Here is an 18,937-nt window from a genome sequence, read left to right as displayed (position 1 = left end):
AGGCTGCCTGCATGAGTAATAGTAGTAATAATGTGTTTAAAAAAAAAAAAAAAAAAACACTTTACTCTGACGGCTACGAAAATCCCTGACTTTTCCGGTGTTCCCTTAGACCTCTACCTCTAAAGTAGTAAAGGTACGCATACATATATATGTATATTTGGCCAAAATTATTTTTATTTTAGATATAAATACACACAGATCGTGGAAAAAAACTGAAAACAGCATGTCAGTTAATTTTTTATGCAGTTTTGATAAAAACGTGACCATTATGTATGCACAGAACTCAGATTTATATTTATGTTATTACTATTGAAGTTTATTAAGGGCATAAATAGATATATATTTACCGTGACTGTTCAACCAAATTTTTTACATACAAAGCTTCGACGTTTCCAAGACACTGGGTGGCGATGCGTCATATGATCTTCAGTGCTTTAATAAAACTTTATTACTAAGCTTTATTATTAAGTTTATTTCCCCCCATTCGCTGCCCCCAATTTCAGCTTCTGTTGGCACCCTTGCTCATTGTTCCCTGGTAGTAACTTGTCAATCAGTGTTTAAATTAATCAGCCAGGTCCAGCATTACAAATGGGAAGTGTCCACCGCCCTCCTCCCCACCCCCGGGCCACCCTGTGACCCACCATCTCTCAAAGTTCTGCTGTTTTATCTTACGTCAATGTTGTAGATAAAGTGTGTTGAATTAGTACACCTGTTTATGAAATAAATTTTTATGAGGTGCTCAGACTTAATCTGACTTGATTGAATGTGGTCAGTCGCTTAGTGACCAGTAGGTGGTGTAGCGGCTAGTGCTGTTGCCTTTGGACTTGGGGATCTCGGGTTGGAATCTCAGCTGTTGCTGTGCTACCCTTACGGAACTTGCCCTGAACTGCTCCAGTAAGAAATGACCTCTCCAAGACCGAGATCCTTCACCTCTCAGCTGGTTTGTCCATTTGTCAGGAACTCTCCGTCAAACTGGACAATTTGCTCATTTCATCTACGTCATCTACGTGACGCGTTCTGCGTAACATCTACAGGATGCACCGTTACCTCATGTTACACTCTTCACTGCTGCAACTCTGTCCTCTCTGGTCTCAGCCTTTGCCATCAAGCCTCTCCAGATAATCTAGATTGCCACCGCATAAACTCTTCAATCCGCCAAAGCATTCCCTTATATCTCCTCTCCTTGTTTCTCACCAGTGGCTTCCTGTAGCCTCCGAATCAAGTTCAAAACACTGGTTATGGGCCTGTAAGACCATCAACAGATCTGCTTCTCACCTCTGGCCACTTGGTGGTCTCACACACAAGAGGTCCAAAATCAGAAGCCTGAAGGTTCTTAGTTCTCGCTCTGATGTGGTAGAATGACCCCCCCGTCCCTCAAAACTGCTGAATCCTTCTCAGCTTTCAAAAAAGCATCTCAAAACATATCTCTTTGGACCCACTACTATCCTGATCTCCTTCTCCTAAAACCTTCACTACATTGTCTATCAAAAAAAACACCCCTCTTTATTCCGTCGCTCGTTTAGTGTATGCTGCCAAAATGATGGCAATGTGTTATTTGACTGTCCTTTGAGAATCGCATGTCTGTACCTCTGTTTACTCCAAGTTGCATGTTGCTTTGGAGAAAAGCATCTGCAAAGTGATTAAACATAAACATAAATGTAGAGCATCACCTTAGAGCAGCAAGCTTTTACTACTGTTATTTTGGCTGACCCCCCATCTTCACCCAGAACAATCCCACACATGTGTGGCAAAACACTTTGGAATGGTTTTGGCTGCGTTTTGATTTCTGAGAACGCTTAATTCGAACCGTATGCTGGCACTGCTCTGCGTTGTGCGTCATTTTCGATGTCATACTATCGACGTTCCAGCCACTCCTGGGTTTCCTGGCTGGAATTCCTGAACGAATCCAGCTGCTCCAGGCTTACACATGAAAGCTCTGCCCCGTGTAATCTGGTACTGCAGTGTAAATACTCACTTGTGGGATGTCACTTCCTCTGGGGTTTGATGTCATTTGGCCATAAACTGAAAGTGAAGCATTTGAACTCGAGACGAGTCGCGTAGTTTAGTGCCGGGGGTCTGACGTGTGGCCCGCTCTTTCACGTAATGTGCCCTCGAACTTTTATAGAATTAATATATACTATTCCTACCAGAAACACGGAAAGATCTCTCGAATCGCAGGATAGTACAGTTGGGCACACACTTGAACACACGCAAGACATAAATGAAATACAATAAAATAAATAACGTGTTTTTAGTTTCAACTTTAAAGCATCCATTTACTGCGGATTTTTTCCCGCTCCCCCATTTGTGGCCGTGGAACGGTTTACAATAATGATTGTGGCCCTTGGCCAGAAAAGGTGTGAAAACCCCTGCTTTAGTGTTTGGGTGAAAGTAGGATCCGGAATGTTCTCTGCTCTGATTCCGCACTGGTTATTTTGCAGGGGTGAACAACCTGGCCCAGGCACTGCTCACCAATAAGCTGATCCCCAGCACGCTCACACACCTCGACCTCTCTGGAAACAGCCTCCGTGGGGATGATCTCCCGGTACGTACCAGTGCTCTTCCGCCGTCATCGTACGGCACGCTCGGAAGGACCGCCTTTTCCGAAACCACACATTTTACGCCACCTCTGCGTCGGAATAAGGATTTTACTTGGTTGTGTGTCCAAAGACAGAATGTCTTATTCCCTCCTGCATCTCATCTAAATGTCTCATCTCCTCCTGGCACAAGAAGATTGTCCATTAGCAGCAGGCCATTGCTCTCATTCCTTAACCTGATAATGTTGTCTGTGCTGTGAGGCTCCCTTGCTGTGCCCCTCCTTCCTCAAGGCTGGCTTAGATCGGTCAGGTCTGTTCCAGATCAGTCAGGCTCGCCCCAGAGCACCACTGTAAATCCTCTCTGCGATGTACGAATGTCCATAAAACCTCCTGTCCATTAATGCTTCACATGTTTATAGGTTCATGCACGTTGTCTAAGGTCTCATAATTTCATTGCCTAGGGCTTTGTTTTGTTTATTGGTTACATGATGTCATAATTATCAAAAGGCACACTCAATGCTAGAATCGGATAATGAGCCCGGTGCTCGATTCCCAGTAATATGTAGTAAACTAGAGAGAAAAGATCAGCGATGACACTTAAGCTTAACGAGAGTAATACTTTACCTAGACACATTTCGGCAATTTGCCTTCTTCACCATGCATGCAGTGTATTGCGTAAGGAATGACATATCCAGTGCAAAGACCACGTGACTGCTAATGATGTCAGTCTTGTTAGACAAAACAGAAACCATAACACAAGTACAGACACCCCTCCACTTACGCAAGTAAGCTGTCCTTCAACAGCTTACATATGTCAAAAGTTACGTATGTCAGATTTCCCTTCCTCCCCCACCATTCAACATAGGCTACCCTACCCTTCCCTAGTCTAGTCTAGCGTACCGTACTCTACCCTACCCTACCCTTCCCTACCCTACCCTACCCTACCCTACCCTTCCCTAGTCTAGTCTAGCCTATCCTACCCTACCCTTCCCTAGTCTAATCTAGCATATCCTACCCTACCCTAGACTAAGCATCTGTTGCAAGAACAGGTAGAAAAAAATTGTACAATATAATTCTGTAGTAAATGTCAACACATTAAATACTGTAATATTATTTGCAATTTCATCTCAATTGATCGATGTACGCTTGCAAGACTGTTCTTGGTTCTCGTTTTCCTTCAAGTGCACATTTACCACCAGGCATTGTGAACAATGAAATGGGTAAAAACTATGGGGGGGGGGGAGTACTACGCTAATGATAGGAGATGCATTCATGACTCAAAACACATGAGAACTGGGAAGATGCAGCTTCCTCCCTTGTCTGGCTACCTTAATGTATTTCAGCTGTTTTGCGTAAAATAAAAGCACTATGTGTAAATAATGTGTATGCTGGGAATTTTTTCGTAAATACGGATTTACGTAAGTCAAACTTGTGCAAGCAGAGGGGTGTCGGTAATATGAGCATTTTGAGGACAAAAAACAGCAATACTCAAAATAACAGAGCAACAGCATAGGCACTGATTAAAAAGACAATCCAGAAGTAGAAAGTCAAAAAGGACATCAAAAATATAGGAGTCATTGGTGGAAAACTGGGTTTAGAAATACACACACTGTATATAAATATATGTGTAATATTTTTCCAAGCTTTTATAAGCTAAACTACAAGCAACAAATACTAATGGTAGTAATTACAGTTAGCATTACACAGAAACACAAACATGTATATGTACATGTTCATTTTTTGTAATATTTTCACATTTTTCTCATATTTTTGCAGAACCTGTACACTTTCCTGGCACAGCCAAACAGCCTGAAAACCCTGGATCTCTCCAACACTGACTGCTCACTGGACCAGGTAAACATCGCTATTATTACTAATAATTTTAGAATACACACACACACACTTTCTGAACCGTTTGTCCCATACGGGGTCACGGAGAGCCGGAGCCTACCTGGCAACATAGGGCGCAAGGCTGGAGGGGGAGGGGACACACCCAGGACAGGACGCCAGCCCATTGCAAGGCATCCCAAGCGGGACTCGAACCCCAGACCCACCAAAGAGCAGGACCCGGACCAACCCACTGCGCCACTGCACCCCCTTTATAATAATATTCTAATATAATATTAATATTAGTATTTTTTTTCTTTTTATTCCACAGCCAATAGGATTCTGAGTCTCTTCATTTTTTAACTTCCTCCCTTGATTTGCGTTTTTATGGATGTAACGCACATTTAGCTACCGAGCACATATTGTGATGAAGTGCAAATGGGCAAAATATGCAGCAGTAACCTGTATTGTACTTTTGTGAATAACTCTTTACAAATAATTCCTGTGTTCCAGGTGTGTTCTTCATTACTGCGGGGGTCTGTTCAGAACCTTTCGGTTCTAAATTTATCGAAAGGTGTCTTCCCTCACAGGTGAGGTTCACAGGTTTTATTTTTTATTTTCAATTTTTTTTATTTCACTTTATTGCAGTCTGCATGACTTGATGGAACTCTGGTATTATGTTGACCAAGGATCCGCAGTTATGACCAATGTGCTTCGGACTCTAATGCAGCGACTGTGGCTGTGTACCGTTAATATGTAATTTACTTTGAACAAAGGTGCCCGCGGAACAAATAAATATAAACGACCACAAGGCTGCTCGTTCCATTTGCAGGAAGGGTGTCTGCAGTTAATTTTTAGGCTGGTAGCGTAGTGGTTAGAGCGACTGCTTTTGGACCCAAAGGTCGCAGGTTCGAGCCTCACCTCCAGCTGTAGTACTCTTGAGCAAGGTACTTACCTTCAATTGCTCCAGTAAAATTACCCAGCTGTATAAATGGGTAAATACTTGTAACCTTAACACTGTAGGTTGCTTTGGAGAAAAGCGTCAGCTAAATGAATAAATGTAAATTCCTGTCACCGTATTGTTTACTTGATGTATTTAATCTCTTAGTAATAGAAAGCTTATTGCTATTTTTTTTAGCTTGAATTATGTGTACAGCAGTTCAACACTTTTTTCCACATCTTCTACACCAGGGTTCATTTTGTGATGTGCACTAGTGGCCTTGCTGTTACAAGTTTTCACTTCTGTAAAGTAGTTGCCTAAAGTGGATGAATAGTGCTTGGATCTCATATATGAAGAGCGATCTCTCCACAAGCTGGCAAGAACAAACCTCTCTTCTGGCTGAACACAGTCGGCGCTCTGGTTCCACGTGCGGAAGTCTGCTCACAGCTCTTCGATTTCCTCCTAATCCTCAGGAAAGGCAAAGACATCCCGCCATCCTTCAAGCAGTTCTTCAGCAGTGCCTTAGCCCTGAGCAGTATCAGTGTGTCGGGAACCAAGCTCCCCCCAGAGGCGCTGAAGTAAGCCCATCTGCACCTGCTCATCTCCCTTTCACTGATATACAACTTTTGTGAGCTGGCTAAGTAGCGATGGCACGTGGAAAAAAGTGCATTCATGTCTGCCCATCTGCCCCCCCCCCGTGAGAATTTTCTAGAAATTCAAAATTCCGCCTTCTCTAAGTTCTGTCTTTTTTAATATAACTGTGTCCCCAGGGCACTTTTGCTAGGTCTTGCCTGTAATCCGAATCTAAAGGATGTCTCACTGGACCTCAGCTGCTGTGAGGTAAGAAGAACCACCCGTCCAGACCACGCACGATTGCCAGAGTTTGACGGATTGCCGATGTCGGTTTGGTCTCCTTTTTGTCCGCTTTCATTCTGACAGCCCACACAGGGAGCAGCAAGAATAACGTTAAGGCTGGGAGTCTGTTTTATCATCATATCCATGTTCATTTTTCCCAACTTTTAGAAATGCCTTTTTTTTTCCCCGAACAATAAATCACGTTCATTGTCAAACTGAGCAAAGTAAATTTGAAGCTAGATATCAGTAAATATGAGAGATGGTTTAATACATAGTCCCATCCTGGGTGTGTCCCCTCCCTCTCCAGCCTTACGCCCTGTGTTGCCAGGTTAGGCTCTGGCTCTCCGCGACCCTGTGTGGGACGAGAGGTTCAGACAGTGTGTGTGGGTGGGTTTAATACATACACCTCTCATAAGTTCTCACATTGTCTTTTAACTTCTCTTACGGTCCTCTGATTGTTCAGTGCTGCTTGAAAGTATGTGAACCCCTAGTGTTCCTTAGTTTGACTCTCATTAAATAAGCATTTCATGGTAAGTCTTCTGACATAATAATTGTGTAATGTCCAATTTCATATTTTGCTTGAGAGGAAAGCGTGTGTGTAGTAGAAACGGAAGAAGTACAGGTGTAAAAATAAGTGTACCCCAACTTGTATTGGTTAAACCAAGTAGGTCATTTTAAGATTTAAAATGAAGATTTTATGAGGTTTTTTTAAATTTGTTGTTTAATTTTTTCTTTAATTTTATTTTATACATGAATAATTACCATTTCAATTGGGTTCACATACTTTCAAACAACACTGTACTTCAGTTCAAGGGTGACTGACCGTGCCTCAATATGTGTTTTATGTGTACACAGAGGACACACTAATAGGTAACAGTGATAGGTTTCCACATCTACATTTATTCATTTAGCTGATGCTTTTCTCCAAGATGACTTACAGTGTTAATCCATCCAGAATTATTTACCCATTTATATAGTTGGGTAATTTTTACTAGGGGAATGTAGGGTTAAGTACCTTGCTGAAGGGTATTGCAGCAGTATGTGGAATTAAAACCTGTAACCTTCAGCTCCAAAGGCAGCAGCTTTGTCCGCTTCGCTTCCATCTGCTCTCTCTGTGTTTCTGCAAGTAACAAAAAAAGGATTTCTTTGACGATGATGGCAAGATTTGCTGTTGTCTTACAGACGAATGGCCAAGTATACAGGTTGCACAGGGTGTAATAAACTAGTGCCTTGCTTCACAGCCAGAATGGTCTTAGATTTTGCTCCCCAGGAGACCATATTGCCTTATTATGTTTATAATTATGGTTTAAACCTATTTTTCTACCGGAAACTTTTCTCCTGCGGTTGTGAGTCAGAGAACGAAGATGGGGCTTCTAGACTTTCCTTAGAGCACCTAGATTCTTGTAGAACAGCATTATGCTCTGGTGTTGGTTTGTTTGCCAATGCTGTTATAATACGTCAAGGTATCCCAAACAGCTACGCAGAGATAAAGTCGTCTTTACCAAGGACTTTTGAGAGGAGGGAGATACCCTTTTCATCTGTCAATGCTTTGTCATTCTTCTCCAGCTACTGTTGACGCATTAAATGAAAAGTTAACGTTTGAATACCGATGCACTAAAAATTTGACTGGAAATGTCAAAGATTTTAATGATATTAGTCTGACAGCCTCTCAAATAGTTTGCTGTTACTTGTTCGTTTGAAACCCTTCTTGATTGCACGTCTTCGTTTTGGCCAACACTCAGTATTCCTGTAGCTGCAGTCTGTGCCTTGTGGCCTCCTGGTCTTTGACATGAACCTTTGTCCCCCATATTGCTTTCCTGAACTTGGACACAGTGTGAGTAATTCTGCCTGTTTATTCTCTAGTGTAATTCATCAGCAATCTTTCCCTGTCAGACAGCATATATCTGCTTGAATACTCCCCTTTTACTTTGTCTGCTGTGGAAATGTCTGGAATACCAAGCCCCTGTGCTTAGGAGGCTTTAGATGGTCTGTTTTATGGATATCAGCAAATAAGGCAGTGTGGGGGTACGTGAGCACAGTGGAGAGACTGCAGTCAGGCAGCTGTGTGCAATGGATAACATTTGGGGAGACTCTGCACAACTGTAATAAGCCAATCTTTTAGTTTATTTGTGCCTCACTGAAACTCCAAAGAACCTGTAATTGTCAGAAAAAGACTTTTTTTTTTTTTTTTCCTTCTTCTTCTTCTCCACAGTGCTGCGGACATTAATGGACTTGTGTATCTTGGAATTGATTACCGTACAGTCTGACATTACATTTAAAAAAAAAAAAAAATCAACAGAGAAGGATTTCTGGTTTACAGGCAAAAAAAATAATCTTTACACTAACCATAGTCTTCAGTTTTGCTTGGCCTCAGTTTGTTTTTGCTGTCTTCTATGCAGCTCCGGTCCGCAGGTTCTCAGATACTTGAGGGCTGCATTGCCGAGATCCCCAATATTTCTAGCTTGGATATTTCAGACAACGGTAAGACTGTGGCTAGACCACCCAAACGATTTCATGCAATGAATTAAAAGCAAATCAGACTGTGGTTATCACCCATATTTTTGTGTCGCTTCAAACCTTTTGTAAATATTCAAATTTTGAGTTGAATGTGTTTATTGGTAAAAATCGTCTTTAAAAGAATCTGCTATATGGATAGTCATTTCAGGTTAACATCTGTACGGTTGTGTGTTGCTGGGAATATTTCCTTATTGTTCTCCTTTATATCCAAGAATGATACGTCTGTGCTGTCAACCCAAATTTAAGGTTTTCATTGATTGTGGATGGTTGTTCTTACTCAGGTCTGGACTCGGACATGACCACCCTTCTGGTTTGGCTTGCTAAGAATCGGTCCATCCGTCATCTCTCTCTCGGGAAGAACTTCAACAGCATCAAATCAAAGTATGTGTTTCTGTTTGGACCAGGGCCCATGAAAAGGTGTCTGGGTGGTTTGCAGAAATGAAATGGCAACACCACCCGGGGTATATTGAAAGGGGTACTACACTGAGTAAGAAGGCAGAAGTGAGTGAGCTTCTGAATAGATGAGAGAACAACACTGCTTGGGTGGATTATCTGAGGGACATGTTTAAAAATCATAATCAGATTTGTCATGTAAACAGCACAGAAAGAAAATGGGAGAACAGAAATAGAGATGGATGGCAAGACAACATTGATTGGACCATCAGGGAAGTAAGGTACATTCGTGGAAAGGATAGACAGGGCTCTAAGGTCAGCTTGAGTTTCTCTGAAGCACGGAAAGTCTGTTTATATTCAGATAATCCATTTGTTTTCGGTTGTATGACCATAAAATTTATCTAAGCTTTGTTGTGGGTATTTTTATTTTTAACAGAAACTTGGCACCTATCCTGGATAACTTGGTGCACATGATACAGGAGGAGGAGTCGGTGAGTTCCTTCCCCGCAGTCTTCCTGCACTGTCCATCACTCACTGAGCGCTGAAAGATCTCACAAAGGGTCCATCACTCATATCCTGTGCTCACAGTCCTCTGGGTATGCCACATTTTGTCCCACTCGAGCTCTGTTCTTTGTTAACTTTGTCTTAAGCAGTACTCACATTATGTTAAATCATGGTCAGTACTGAGTACTAACATATTAAACCAGTGCAACTTGATGTTTAACTGCTATTAATTGGTGGTAACAGTAGGATTGCAATATAGCTATCGTAATTACTGTATCCTAAAGGTAAAAAATATAAGTACTAGAGTTTTGAATGGATAGACCTTTGTCCGACCTTCATCAAGCTTAAAGTTGATTGCAGAAAAAAAAGAAATGTTATTTTTGGACTAACCCTAACTCCCATCACTTCTCCCCCAAGCCCTTGACATCCCTGTCACTGGCTGACTCCAAGCTAAAGGGCGAACTGACCATCGTCCTTAACGCACTGGGCAGCAATACTTCACTCACCAAGGTGGACATCAGTGGCAACGGGATGGGGGATATGGGGGCCAAGATGCTAGCCAAGGCCTTGCAGATCAATACCAAACTTAGGTGAGGGCTCTCCCTTCCCGCCACACCCTGCCACCAGGCATCCTAGCGTCCAGTTTCTCGTAAATGTGCGTAGCTGGCACATTCATCAGTTTTTGTTTATGTTGGCAGGACTGTTATTTGGGATAAGAACAACGTCAGTCCTCAAGGCCTGCAGGATGTGGCAGCAGCCTTGGAGAAGTGAGTAACATTGTCCTGTGTGTGGTTGAATGTTGAATGTGCCATCAAGAGAGCTGGTAAGAATGTTTAGATTTAATGTTTTACATATCACAGATTTAAAGTCACAGGCATGCATTTGGTCAATTTTTAGCAGGTTTTTTGTGTCTAATGGACCATGATGAAGATGATGGATCAGTGAAGATGCATGCAGTGCTGAATTAATGTAAATCACAAATCTGAGACTGAGAAAATTGTCTGAAGTGTTATGGAAACACCTGCCTTGGGGAAGGCATAAGGACTTCATCTGACCTCACTGTTAAGTCACACGGTCACTTCTGTTAAAGACATTTAAAATGACAATATTGCTTTATTAAACCCCTCAGGAAAACTAAAAAAATTTTACACTCTTGTTCACATTTACTCTTATTCGTTTAGCAGACACTTTTCTCCAAAGCGATGTACATCTCAGAGAAGAATACAAAAAGTGCATTACATCAGCAGAAGGAGAGATTTGGATGCGGACGCATGATTCTTTCAGTCAATTTGTCACAATCCGCTGTATGAACTAATACTCATTACATGAGTAGCTGCATCTAAACTTTTCCCTTACTAAATCAATTATTAAAAACTATTAAACATAACAAACGTGCATGTTTATTGAGCACTGATATGATTCTTAAATGTCTGCACTGAGAAAATGACTTTATTGTATTTTATTTAGGTGCAATGCATGTGTGTGTGTCTCCTTATATTATTATGTGACTCAACAGAATTTATAGTATTTATGGTACGTATAGTGTATATTAACAGTTCTACAAATGCGAGCCGTGTTGCGTGAAATGACGGGCTGCGTGTTGACCACCTCGATTTAAGCTACTCGGTTTGCCTTGAATTTTTCCAACTCTTGGAATTTGTTTTTGATTTTGACTATGTTTTCTTCTGACATGTAAACTAAGAACTAGCTCCACCATTTACATTGTAATTTACATGGCTCCTATCGAGATAAACTGAAAGCTGTGAGGGTCACATCTGTTTCTCTCAAACAGGAACTTTACAATCCGATTCATGCCCGTTCCCATCATCGACGCCTCCCAGGCCCTCAAAGCGAGCCCAGAGAAGACAGAAGATGCACTACTGAAGGTTGATCTTCCAGAAGTTGGAAGCACTTCTTTACCATCCTTTCGCTGTAGTTTCATAGCTGCCATCAGTCATTACTGTAGACTTTAACCAGACACATCCAGAATAAAAAAAAATTAAAAAAAAATAAAGAAAAAATAAACTGAAACTGACCAAAGTATTTGGTTTCCACACTTGTTTCACTTTCAATATTACAGAACCTTTGTTTTTGATCCAGAACTTAATATATTCTTTTAAATCCAAAAATAAAAACTTACGGCCATTTTCAGAAAAAACAATGAGTTTGGCCATGACTCTTCCATTACTTTTTTGTGTGTGGGGTACAAAACGAAATGGCAAAAAGGCATCCCACAACATTTCAAATCCACCGGCTCTGTAAGAGAGTGAATAAGGCCTAGCTATATGCAGTGTTAATTTTTTTTTTTTTTCTTCTAATTTAATTTGTCAGATGGAGAGCTACTTGTTCCGAAATCATGAGACCAGAAAGTACCTCCAAGGACATGCTTACAGGCTCCAGCAAGGAATCGTCACGACGACCACACAGCAGGTGAGTGAGGTTCAGACTCTATGAGCTTCAGACTCGATGAGACAAACCGCGTCTTATTGACTGTTCTCGTTGTGCACGTTGAGGTTATCGACAGGGTCTGCGTCAAAGTTCAGGACCATCTTAACTCTCTGAGGTACACGGAGACAGATGCTGTTCAAGAGGACATGAAGACGGCAGAGAACTTCATAAAGGATGCTAGGAATTCCAAAAGAGTGAGTACACTCTAGATTTAGTGGCAGAAGAAGCTTTGTTCTCCACCAGGAGCATGGGACTCCATTTCTGTAGGTTAACGTTGTACATCGTATTGTGTCGTTGACATTGCTGGCCGTCTCATCTTTTGTTTCATGTGTGAATCAGTTCTCCACCTTAATCTTCTCAAAGTTTTGCATGCACTCCTGCAAATCCAGAGGAGGAAAGTGACTGTCCGGAGGTGACGGTGACTATTTGCGATGCTGGTTTTCCCGCCGTAGCTCCTACCGAACCTCTACCATCTGGGTGCCACCTCCCGCGAGGACATCAATGGCTCCTTTGCCGGACCCATTCAGGCAAAGCTGGAGTCCATGGTTGAAGAAGTGGCCAGTGTGATGGACAAGCAGCTGCAGGTAGGAGAAGCTCTTCACTTCTCTTTTTAACTTATTTAAAAATAAGCGCTGTTCTCAACAGGGAAGGGCTGAACAATTAAGCACAAATGACACAATACTTTAATTTTTTGTAGCCACACCTCTCCAAGGGATGTCCTTATGGCCAAGAAATTGCTAGTTAAGGAACGATGGTTGTGACCAAGAAGTTCTTGGTTGAGATCTGTGCATCGTCTCTGCTCTTGTACAATTTTTTTTTTTCTTTCTACTTCTTTCGAGCTGTAATGTGCATTCTACAGAAAGTGTGTGTGTGTGTGTATTTTTATTTAAAAATGCCTGGAAACTTAGAAGCCATAGGCTTTGCCTAGTTCTCGGAAAAGGGGTATCACTGGTGGCCGTGTGGAGCAGCACAACGTCTCTATTTCCATTACACACAGTTTCTTGCCAAGCTCCTCCCTCCCCCGCAGCTGGCAAACACTGGAGCCCTGTCTGCCCACGATGGCCTTATCTACTTCCTCTCAGTGAGCAGCTGGGACAAAAAGCCCCTCGTCTAGTTCGGATTTGATCCAGGCAGTAATTCCAGGGGCTGGGAGTCTTTGGGAAGTAGTATGAGATCAGATAAGGTTCCTTTATGGATGGCAGGCCTTGGGAAAAACTCAGTAATAGTGTATTTTCTCCAGTGTAATGTGTGTATTGTGTTACTGCATGTGATATTTCTGGCTAAAATCAGGATGTAATTAAAGAAGGGAAGCTTCTTTAATGAGAAGTATTTTAATTTAGCCTGTTTTTCATAGGGCCAGATGACATCATTCTTGGTGAACACTTGGCGAAACCAGAACCAGCAAAATATTGTTTTCTCTGATATTAATGTTTGAAAAAAAATCAAAAGAATTGGTTAGGGAAACATGGGTTCAGTGCACGGTGGCGTAGTGGGTTTGGCCGGATCCTGTTCTCTGGAGGGTCCGGGGTTTGAGTCCCGCTTGGGGTGCCTTGTGAGGGACTGGCGTTCCGTCCTGGGTGTGTCCCCTCCCCCTCCAACCTTGCACCCTGTGTTGCTAGGTTAGGCTCCGGCTCCCTGCGACCCCGCATGGGACAAGCGGTTTCAGACTGTGTGTGTGTGTGTGTGTGTGTGTGTGTGTGTGTGTGTGTGTGTGTGTGTGTGTGTGTGTGTGTGTGTGTGGGTTCAGTGGGATTCGACACTGGTAAATGTGAGAGGTCATTTAGAGTGGTCTGTATTGTAACTATACAAATAATTAATTGTAATTTAGTAATTTAAATGTAATTGCTGCAATTCTGATGTAGTGGCCCTCATCCAGTGTCTGCAGTGTGTGCAGAATTTCAGCCTATCCAAGCATCTAATGAACTGAGCCACAAAAGGTCCTTCTCGGAGGCCTGATGATGCACGTCTCTCCTGCAGACCATGCTCGAGTCGATGGTGAATGCCGCCGAAGGGCTCTGTCCCCGTGTGATGAAGAAGGTCAACCTGCGGCAAGAGCTCCTCAAGGCCAGCGCTAGCAGGATGGTGGTCCCCCGCAGCTTCGTCAGGACCACACTGCTGGAACAGTCAGGCATCGACATCCTCAACAAGATCAGGTCAGTGCGAAACACGGAATGCGTGAAAGTAGTCTTCTTCATTAATGCGTTACAGGTGTTCCTCCGCTTATAATGGGATTCCATTCTGACGACTCCGTCGTAAGTCGAAAATCTACTTGCATGAACGAAAAGGGTAGAAACTGTGAAGAGTTAGCGTGCAGGAATGTATGGTAGGGCTTTGTTATACATCCATCCATCCCTCCAGTTTCAGTTACCGCTTGTCCTGATCAGGATCGCGGTGAACCGGACCTTATACCTGAAGCACTGGGACGCTCTGGGCACGACACCACTCCATCACAGGGTAGCCACACACACACACACCATCACTCACCCATTTGCACAATAAGGGCAATTCAGAGTCATCAAATCCACCTGAGCTGCAGGTCTTTGGACTGTGAGAGGAAACCCATGCAGACATAAGGAGAACATACTCACTTCACCCAGAATGAGGGGGGTTCAACCCCCATTCTTTCACACCACCCAGGTTCTGTGCGGTAGCAGCAGGATTTGCTTTGCTGTGTATATGTATACAGGCGTACCTCACTATCCGTCCTCCCAATAGCTGCGCTTTCGCTCTAACACCTCTTGAAAATTGCCTTTCTTCACTATCCCCCCAACTCCTCCGCTATAACGTCTTTTTGTCAGAGTGTCTCTCAATAAAGGATGGCACGGTGGCACAGCGAGTAGCGCTGCTGTCTCAGCACTTGAGTGGTGCGAGAGGACGTGGGTTCGATCCACGCTCAGTCTGTGTGGAGTTTGCATGTTCTTCCCGTGTCTGTGTGGGTTTTACCTGGCTGCTCTGGTTTCCTCCCACAGTCCAAAGACATGCTGTTCAGGTTTCCCCATAGTGTGTGAGTGACAGAGTGTGTTTGTTCCATTGATGTATGAATGAGTGACCCAGTGTAAGTATTGTATCTAGCAGTGTAAGTCTTTGGGTGCTTTGGTTTCCACCCACACTGCAAAGACATGCTGTTCAGGTTCAACCATAGTGTGTGAGTGACAGAGAGAGAGTGTGTGTGTTCCACTGATGTATGGATGAGTGACCCAGTGTAATTAGTGTATCTAGCAGTGTAAGTCACCTTAATGGAAAAAGGTGTGTGGGTTGGTAACACTACATAGAGTTCATTGGGAGTCGCTTTGGAGAAAAGTGTCTGCTAAGTGAATAAACGTAAAAGTAAAACTTATCCCCTAAGAGCACATTATCTTGTATTTTCTTACTGAAAAACAATGTAGCAGCGACGATAGGAGCAGGAACTCTCCCATAATTCAGCACTGCCACTGTGGATGTAAATAGTTGTTGGGCAACCATTGTGGAGAATTACGGGAGATTAATGACTCCTGTGTTCTTTGGCTTGAGTGAGTGAGTGAGTGAGGCCCAATAAAGCTCCTGTTTCCCTTGCCGTCTTTCTGTAATGCAACCGATAGCACGGTACAGCTAGACGCATACATTATTTCTGGGCATCTTAAATATTGTATAGTGTACTGTTGTACTGTATTATTAGGATTTAATTTATTATGTGAAGTACTTTAAATTGTTTTTAGAGACATTTGTCAAAGTTACTGTTGGGGTTTTCAGGATGGGTTAGGAACCAGCTGTAATTTTCCCTTTAAGCAATAGTGGGATTGGGCTTCCACTGAACGCCTTTTCGTTATCCACGCCATATTCAAGAATGGCTTTTGGGTGGTTTACAGGATATGCCTGTATGTGGTTTCCCCCCCCTTAATAAAGGTAATCTTACGCATTATTTATGTCAATGCTGAATAATAATAATAATAATAATACAGTATGGTATTGTAATTATACAATTATACATGCTGGACCTTTGTCTTCATTTTCATTAAGTATATTCTTTTGCTTTATTTTCTCTTCAGCACAGTTTAAAAAAAAAAAACATGGAACAGTCGAGTAATACGTTCGAGTTTGTAATTCGTGTATGGATCTTTAATGTTGAGTAATACGTAGGTGAACACTGGACTTGATATAATAAATGGGATGGTTGTCGTAAGTATGGGTGCTCCTAAGTTGCATATATTCTAAGTCGAGGACCACCTGTATTTAAAATGCTGTATGAATATTCTGGTCAGGAACTTTTCCTTGTTCGTGTATTTCTCAGTTTTTAATTATTTAATTGCTTTTTTATTTCACAATAATTCAGTTATTTCTGCTTTCTCACATAGTTTTTTTTTTTTTTTTTTTTAACCCCCTGCTCCATATGTCTTCATATAAACGTCACACCTTTTTTCTTTCCCCTCCTCCTCTTTACACACAGCGACGTGAAGCTCAGCATAGCCTCCTTCCTCTCGGACCGCATCGTCGATGAGATCCTGGAGTCTCTGTCGAGATGTCAGCACACCCTGGTGAGTCTCCTGGTTTTGTCGCCCACAGCTACCTACTGTGCGTCACTGCCTGCATATGCAGGCCTGCTGAGTGAATGTTAATATTATGAAGTGTGACCTTGCACACCACAGAGGTAGTTAATGGATCCAGTGTGGATCTTGCAGTGCCGTTGGAGTGTTGTGATCCCAGAGTGCTCTGCCCTCGCTCCGTTGTCCAGGCAGAACACCTGTCCCGGAAAGGGCAACCCTTGCATCAGGAGTCCTTGGAGGAGGAGATCCCGGAGGAGCGGGTCCCAACAGCAGCCAACGAGGAGCCCATGGAGATGGAGCGTCTGGATGAATTGGGCACCTGCATGGTGGGCCTTATCTAGCTTTTAATGCGTTACAATATTTTTTTGGTGTGTGCATTGGTGTAAAGCTGTTATTTATGGAGAAGCACACTAACCCCTCGGTGGTGGAAATTAGCATCCCCCCCCGAGCTGTACACCAGCAGGTCTGATCTCCGAACACGTTTCGTTCCAGCGCACAGTTCAAAACACACTACGTGCCTCTACCCTTTAGGACTGCGAGTATGAAAGCAGAAGTGCAGGACAGGATCTTTTGGGAAGTCAGAAGTTCTGAACCACAAGAACATGCAGTAGAAGCAGCACGGGCCATTTCTGATGTTTACTGCTAGTGTTGGTAATCTTGGTACACACCCATCCCTCGTGAAACAGGGTTAATTTGTTCCGTGAACTCACCCCTTTAGGCGAATTCCCCTTGTGGGTGGACCGGACTGCCATTATTTCTGAGAGGGAAAGAATGACTGGTTCCCAGACCAAAAAAAGTGCTTCACCTGATATTAATTAAAATTCAGCAATAGAAAGTATTTATTCACGGTACTATATAGTGTTCTCATCCCACATCCAGGATGACTTACACCAGCATGATGATGGCATCAACATGTTTTTTTTTTTGTAACAGAAATCATTTCCAGCTATTTTACAATCTAATAATTTCATTAATTCGTTACCAGCAGCCGCTCGTCCAGTTCAGGTTCTCGTCAGTTAGGCTTAAACGCCGTTTGAAGAAGCAACAAGTGAGCTTTTCTTTTCTATGTTTGGGAAACCCCATACTCACGTTGGAGAAAAGTGGCATCTTTTAAATTGTTTTCTCATCTCATTTATATCTCTAGGCGGTTTTAAGAAAGCTCTTATACTCAACCTGGACAGCTTGTGTTTTAAGTGCTGTTCTGGTTTTAGAGGTGCTTCACTGTAGGGCTGTCACTATCGATTATTTTGGTAATCGAATAATCGGACAATTCTTTTGGCGAGTAACTAAGTCTATCGATTATTTTGGTAATCGAGTAATCGGACAATTCTTTTGGTGAGTTATCAAGTCTTACTATCGATTAATTTGGTAATCGAGTAATCGGACAATTTTTTTGACGAGTAATTGAGTATTACTATCGGTTATTTTGGTAATTGAGTAAGCGGACAATGATTTTGGCGAGTATTCGAGTAATTGTTTTTAGTCACAATAAAAAATAGAATCAAGTGAACAATAACATATGCTTTGCATTTCAAAATTGAAAATAAAGCCATGTTAATTTTTGTATGGGTTATAATTCCTTGATTTGTGTGATTAGTAACCATCAAACATGCTAACCCAAGCGGGAGTTTATGAGTTATGAAATAGCGATGCAAAGTAATGTGAACATTTTGAAACATGGATATATAATTCACGCCTTAAACTCTGACGAATGTGAAGTTATCATCTACATTCCATTAAATTGTGCTCTCTGACGGGTGTTTAAGTGGTGAAACTCTTTATAATGCAAATATCATGTTCGGTCTTGTGTTTAAAGCGGCGCGCAAATAAGAGTATTCAAAATGATTAAAGTAAAGCTAGTAGTAGTGAACTTACCGTGCTGGCGTGGCGGAGCATCTGTACGCCTGGATGTCGTCTTTTCGGGTGCTGCAGCATTGCAGATGTGCTGTTATCGTATTTAAGTTGGTTTTTGCACAGACTGCAGACAACTGTGTTGTTCTTTTCTTCTAACGTGAAGTGTTCCCACGCCGTTGACTTTTTTTTTTTTTTGCCGTTTTTTTGCACGGACCCTCGTCTGTGCGCCGCCGCCTTCCCGCCATTTTGCCGAGTTACTCGACACGGCAAATTGTACTCGAGGATTTTTTTAAACCGGGTACTCGACATTAATCGCGTAATCGTGACAACCCTACCGAGTGCTTTCCTGTCCCGCGTTTTTCAGTGAAAAACACACTGATACCGAAAGGCTCATTTTCTGCAGTGGATGTGGAGCACAGCACGTTTTGTCTGGGGAGACTCTTACAGTAGTGTCTAAGGTGACTGTGAGGTTTGCGAACTTGACAGAAGAATTGCAAACATGGGAACCGCTTAGAAGCGCTGAAATAAAGTCTCACCCCCTG

General features: G+C 42.5%; 1 protein-coding gene across 1 annotated transcript in view; it reads left to right on the top strand.

The window, feature by feature from the left end:
• Positions 1–18,937, top strand: part of carmil1 (capping protein regulator and myosin 1 linker 1) — a 57,073-nt gene that overhangs the window by 28,398 nt on the left and 9,738 nt on the right. The window contains exons 13-29 of the mRNA XM_018727204.2: positions 2,442–2,545; positions 4,314–4,391; positions 4,878–4,954; positions 5,778–5,882; positions 6,075–6,144; positions 8,559–8,640; positions 8,958–9,057; positions 9,506–9,560; positions 9,991–10,163; positions 10,272–10,340; positions 11,366–11,459; positions 11,905–12,003; positions 12,087–12,215; positions 12,474–12,605; positions 13,999–14,174; positions 16,445–16,532; positions 16,730–16,867. Coding sequence (XP_018582720.2) covers positions 2,442–2,545; positions 4,314–4,391; positions 4,878–4,954; positions 5,778–5,882; positions 6,075–6,144; positions 8,559–8,640; positions 8,958–9,057; positions 9,506–9,560; positions 9,991–10,163; positions 10,272–10,340; positions 11,366–11,459; positions 11,905–12,003; positions 12,087–12,215; positions 12,474–12,605; positions 13,999–14,174; positions 16,445–16,532; positions 16,730–16,867 — 1,769 coding nt within the window. The remainder of the gene's footprint in view (positions 1–2,441; positions 2,546–4,313; positions 4,392–4,877; positions 4,955–5,777; positions 5,883–6,074; positions 6,145–8,558; positions 8,641–8,957; positions 9,058–9,505; positions 9,561–9,990; positions 10,164–10,271; positions 10,341–11,365; positions 11,460–11,904; positions 12,004–12,086; positions 12,216–12,473; positions 12,606–13,998; positions 14,175–16,444; positions 16,533–16,729; positions 16,868–18,937) is intronic.

Source organism: Scleropages formosus, chromosome 23 (genome assembly GCF_900964775.1).
Source record: "Scleropages formosus chromosome 23, fSclFor1.1, whole genome shotgun sequence".
Classification (NCBI taxonomy): domain Eukaryota; kingdom Metazoa; phylum Chordata; class Actinopteri; order Osteoglossiformes; family Osteoglossidae; genus Scleropages; species Scleropages formosus.
The sequence above is the reverse complement of the archived record's forward strand: the minus strand, read 5'-3'. Positions and strand labels throughout refer to the sequence as shown.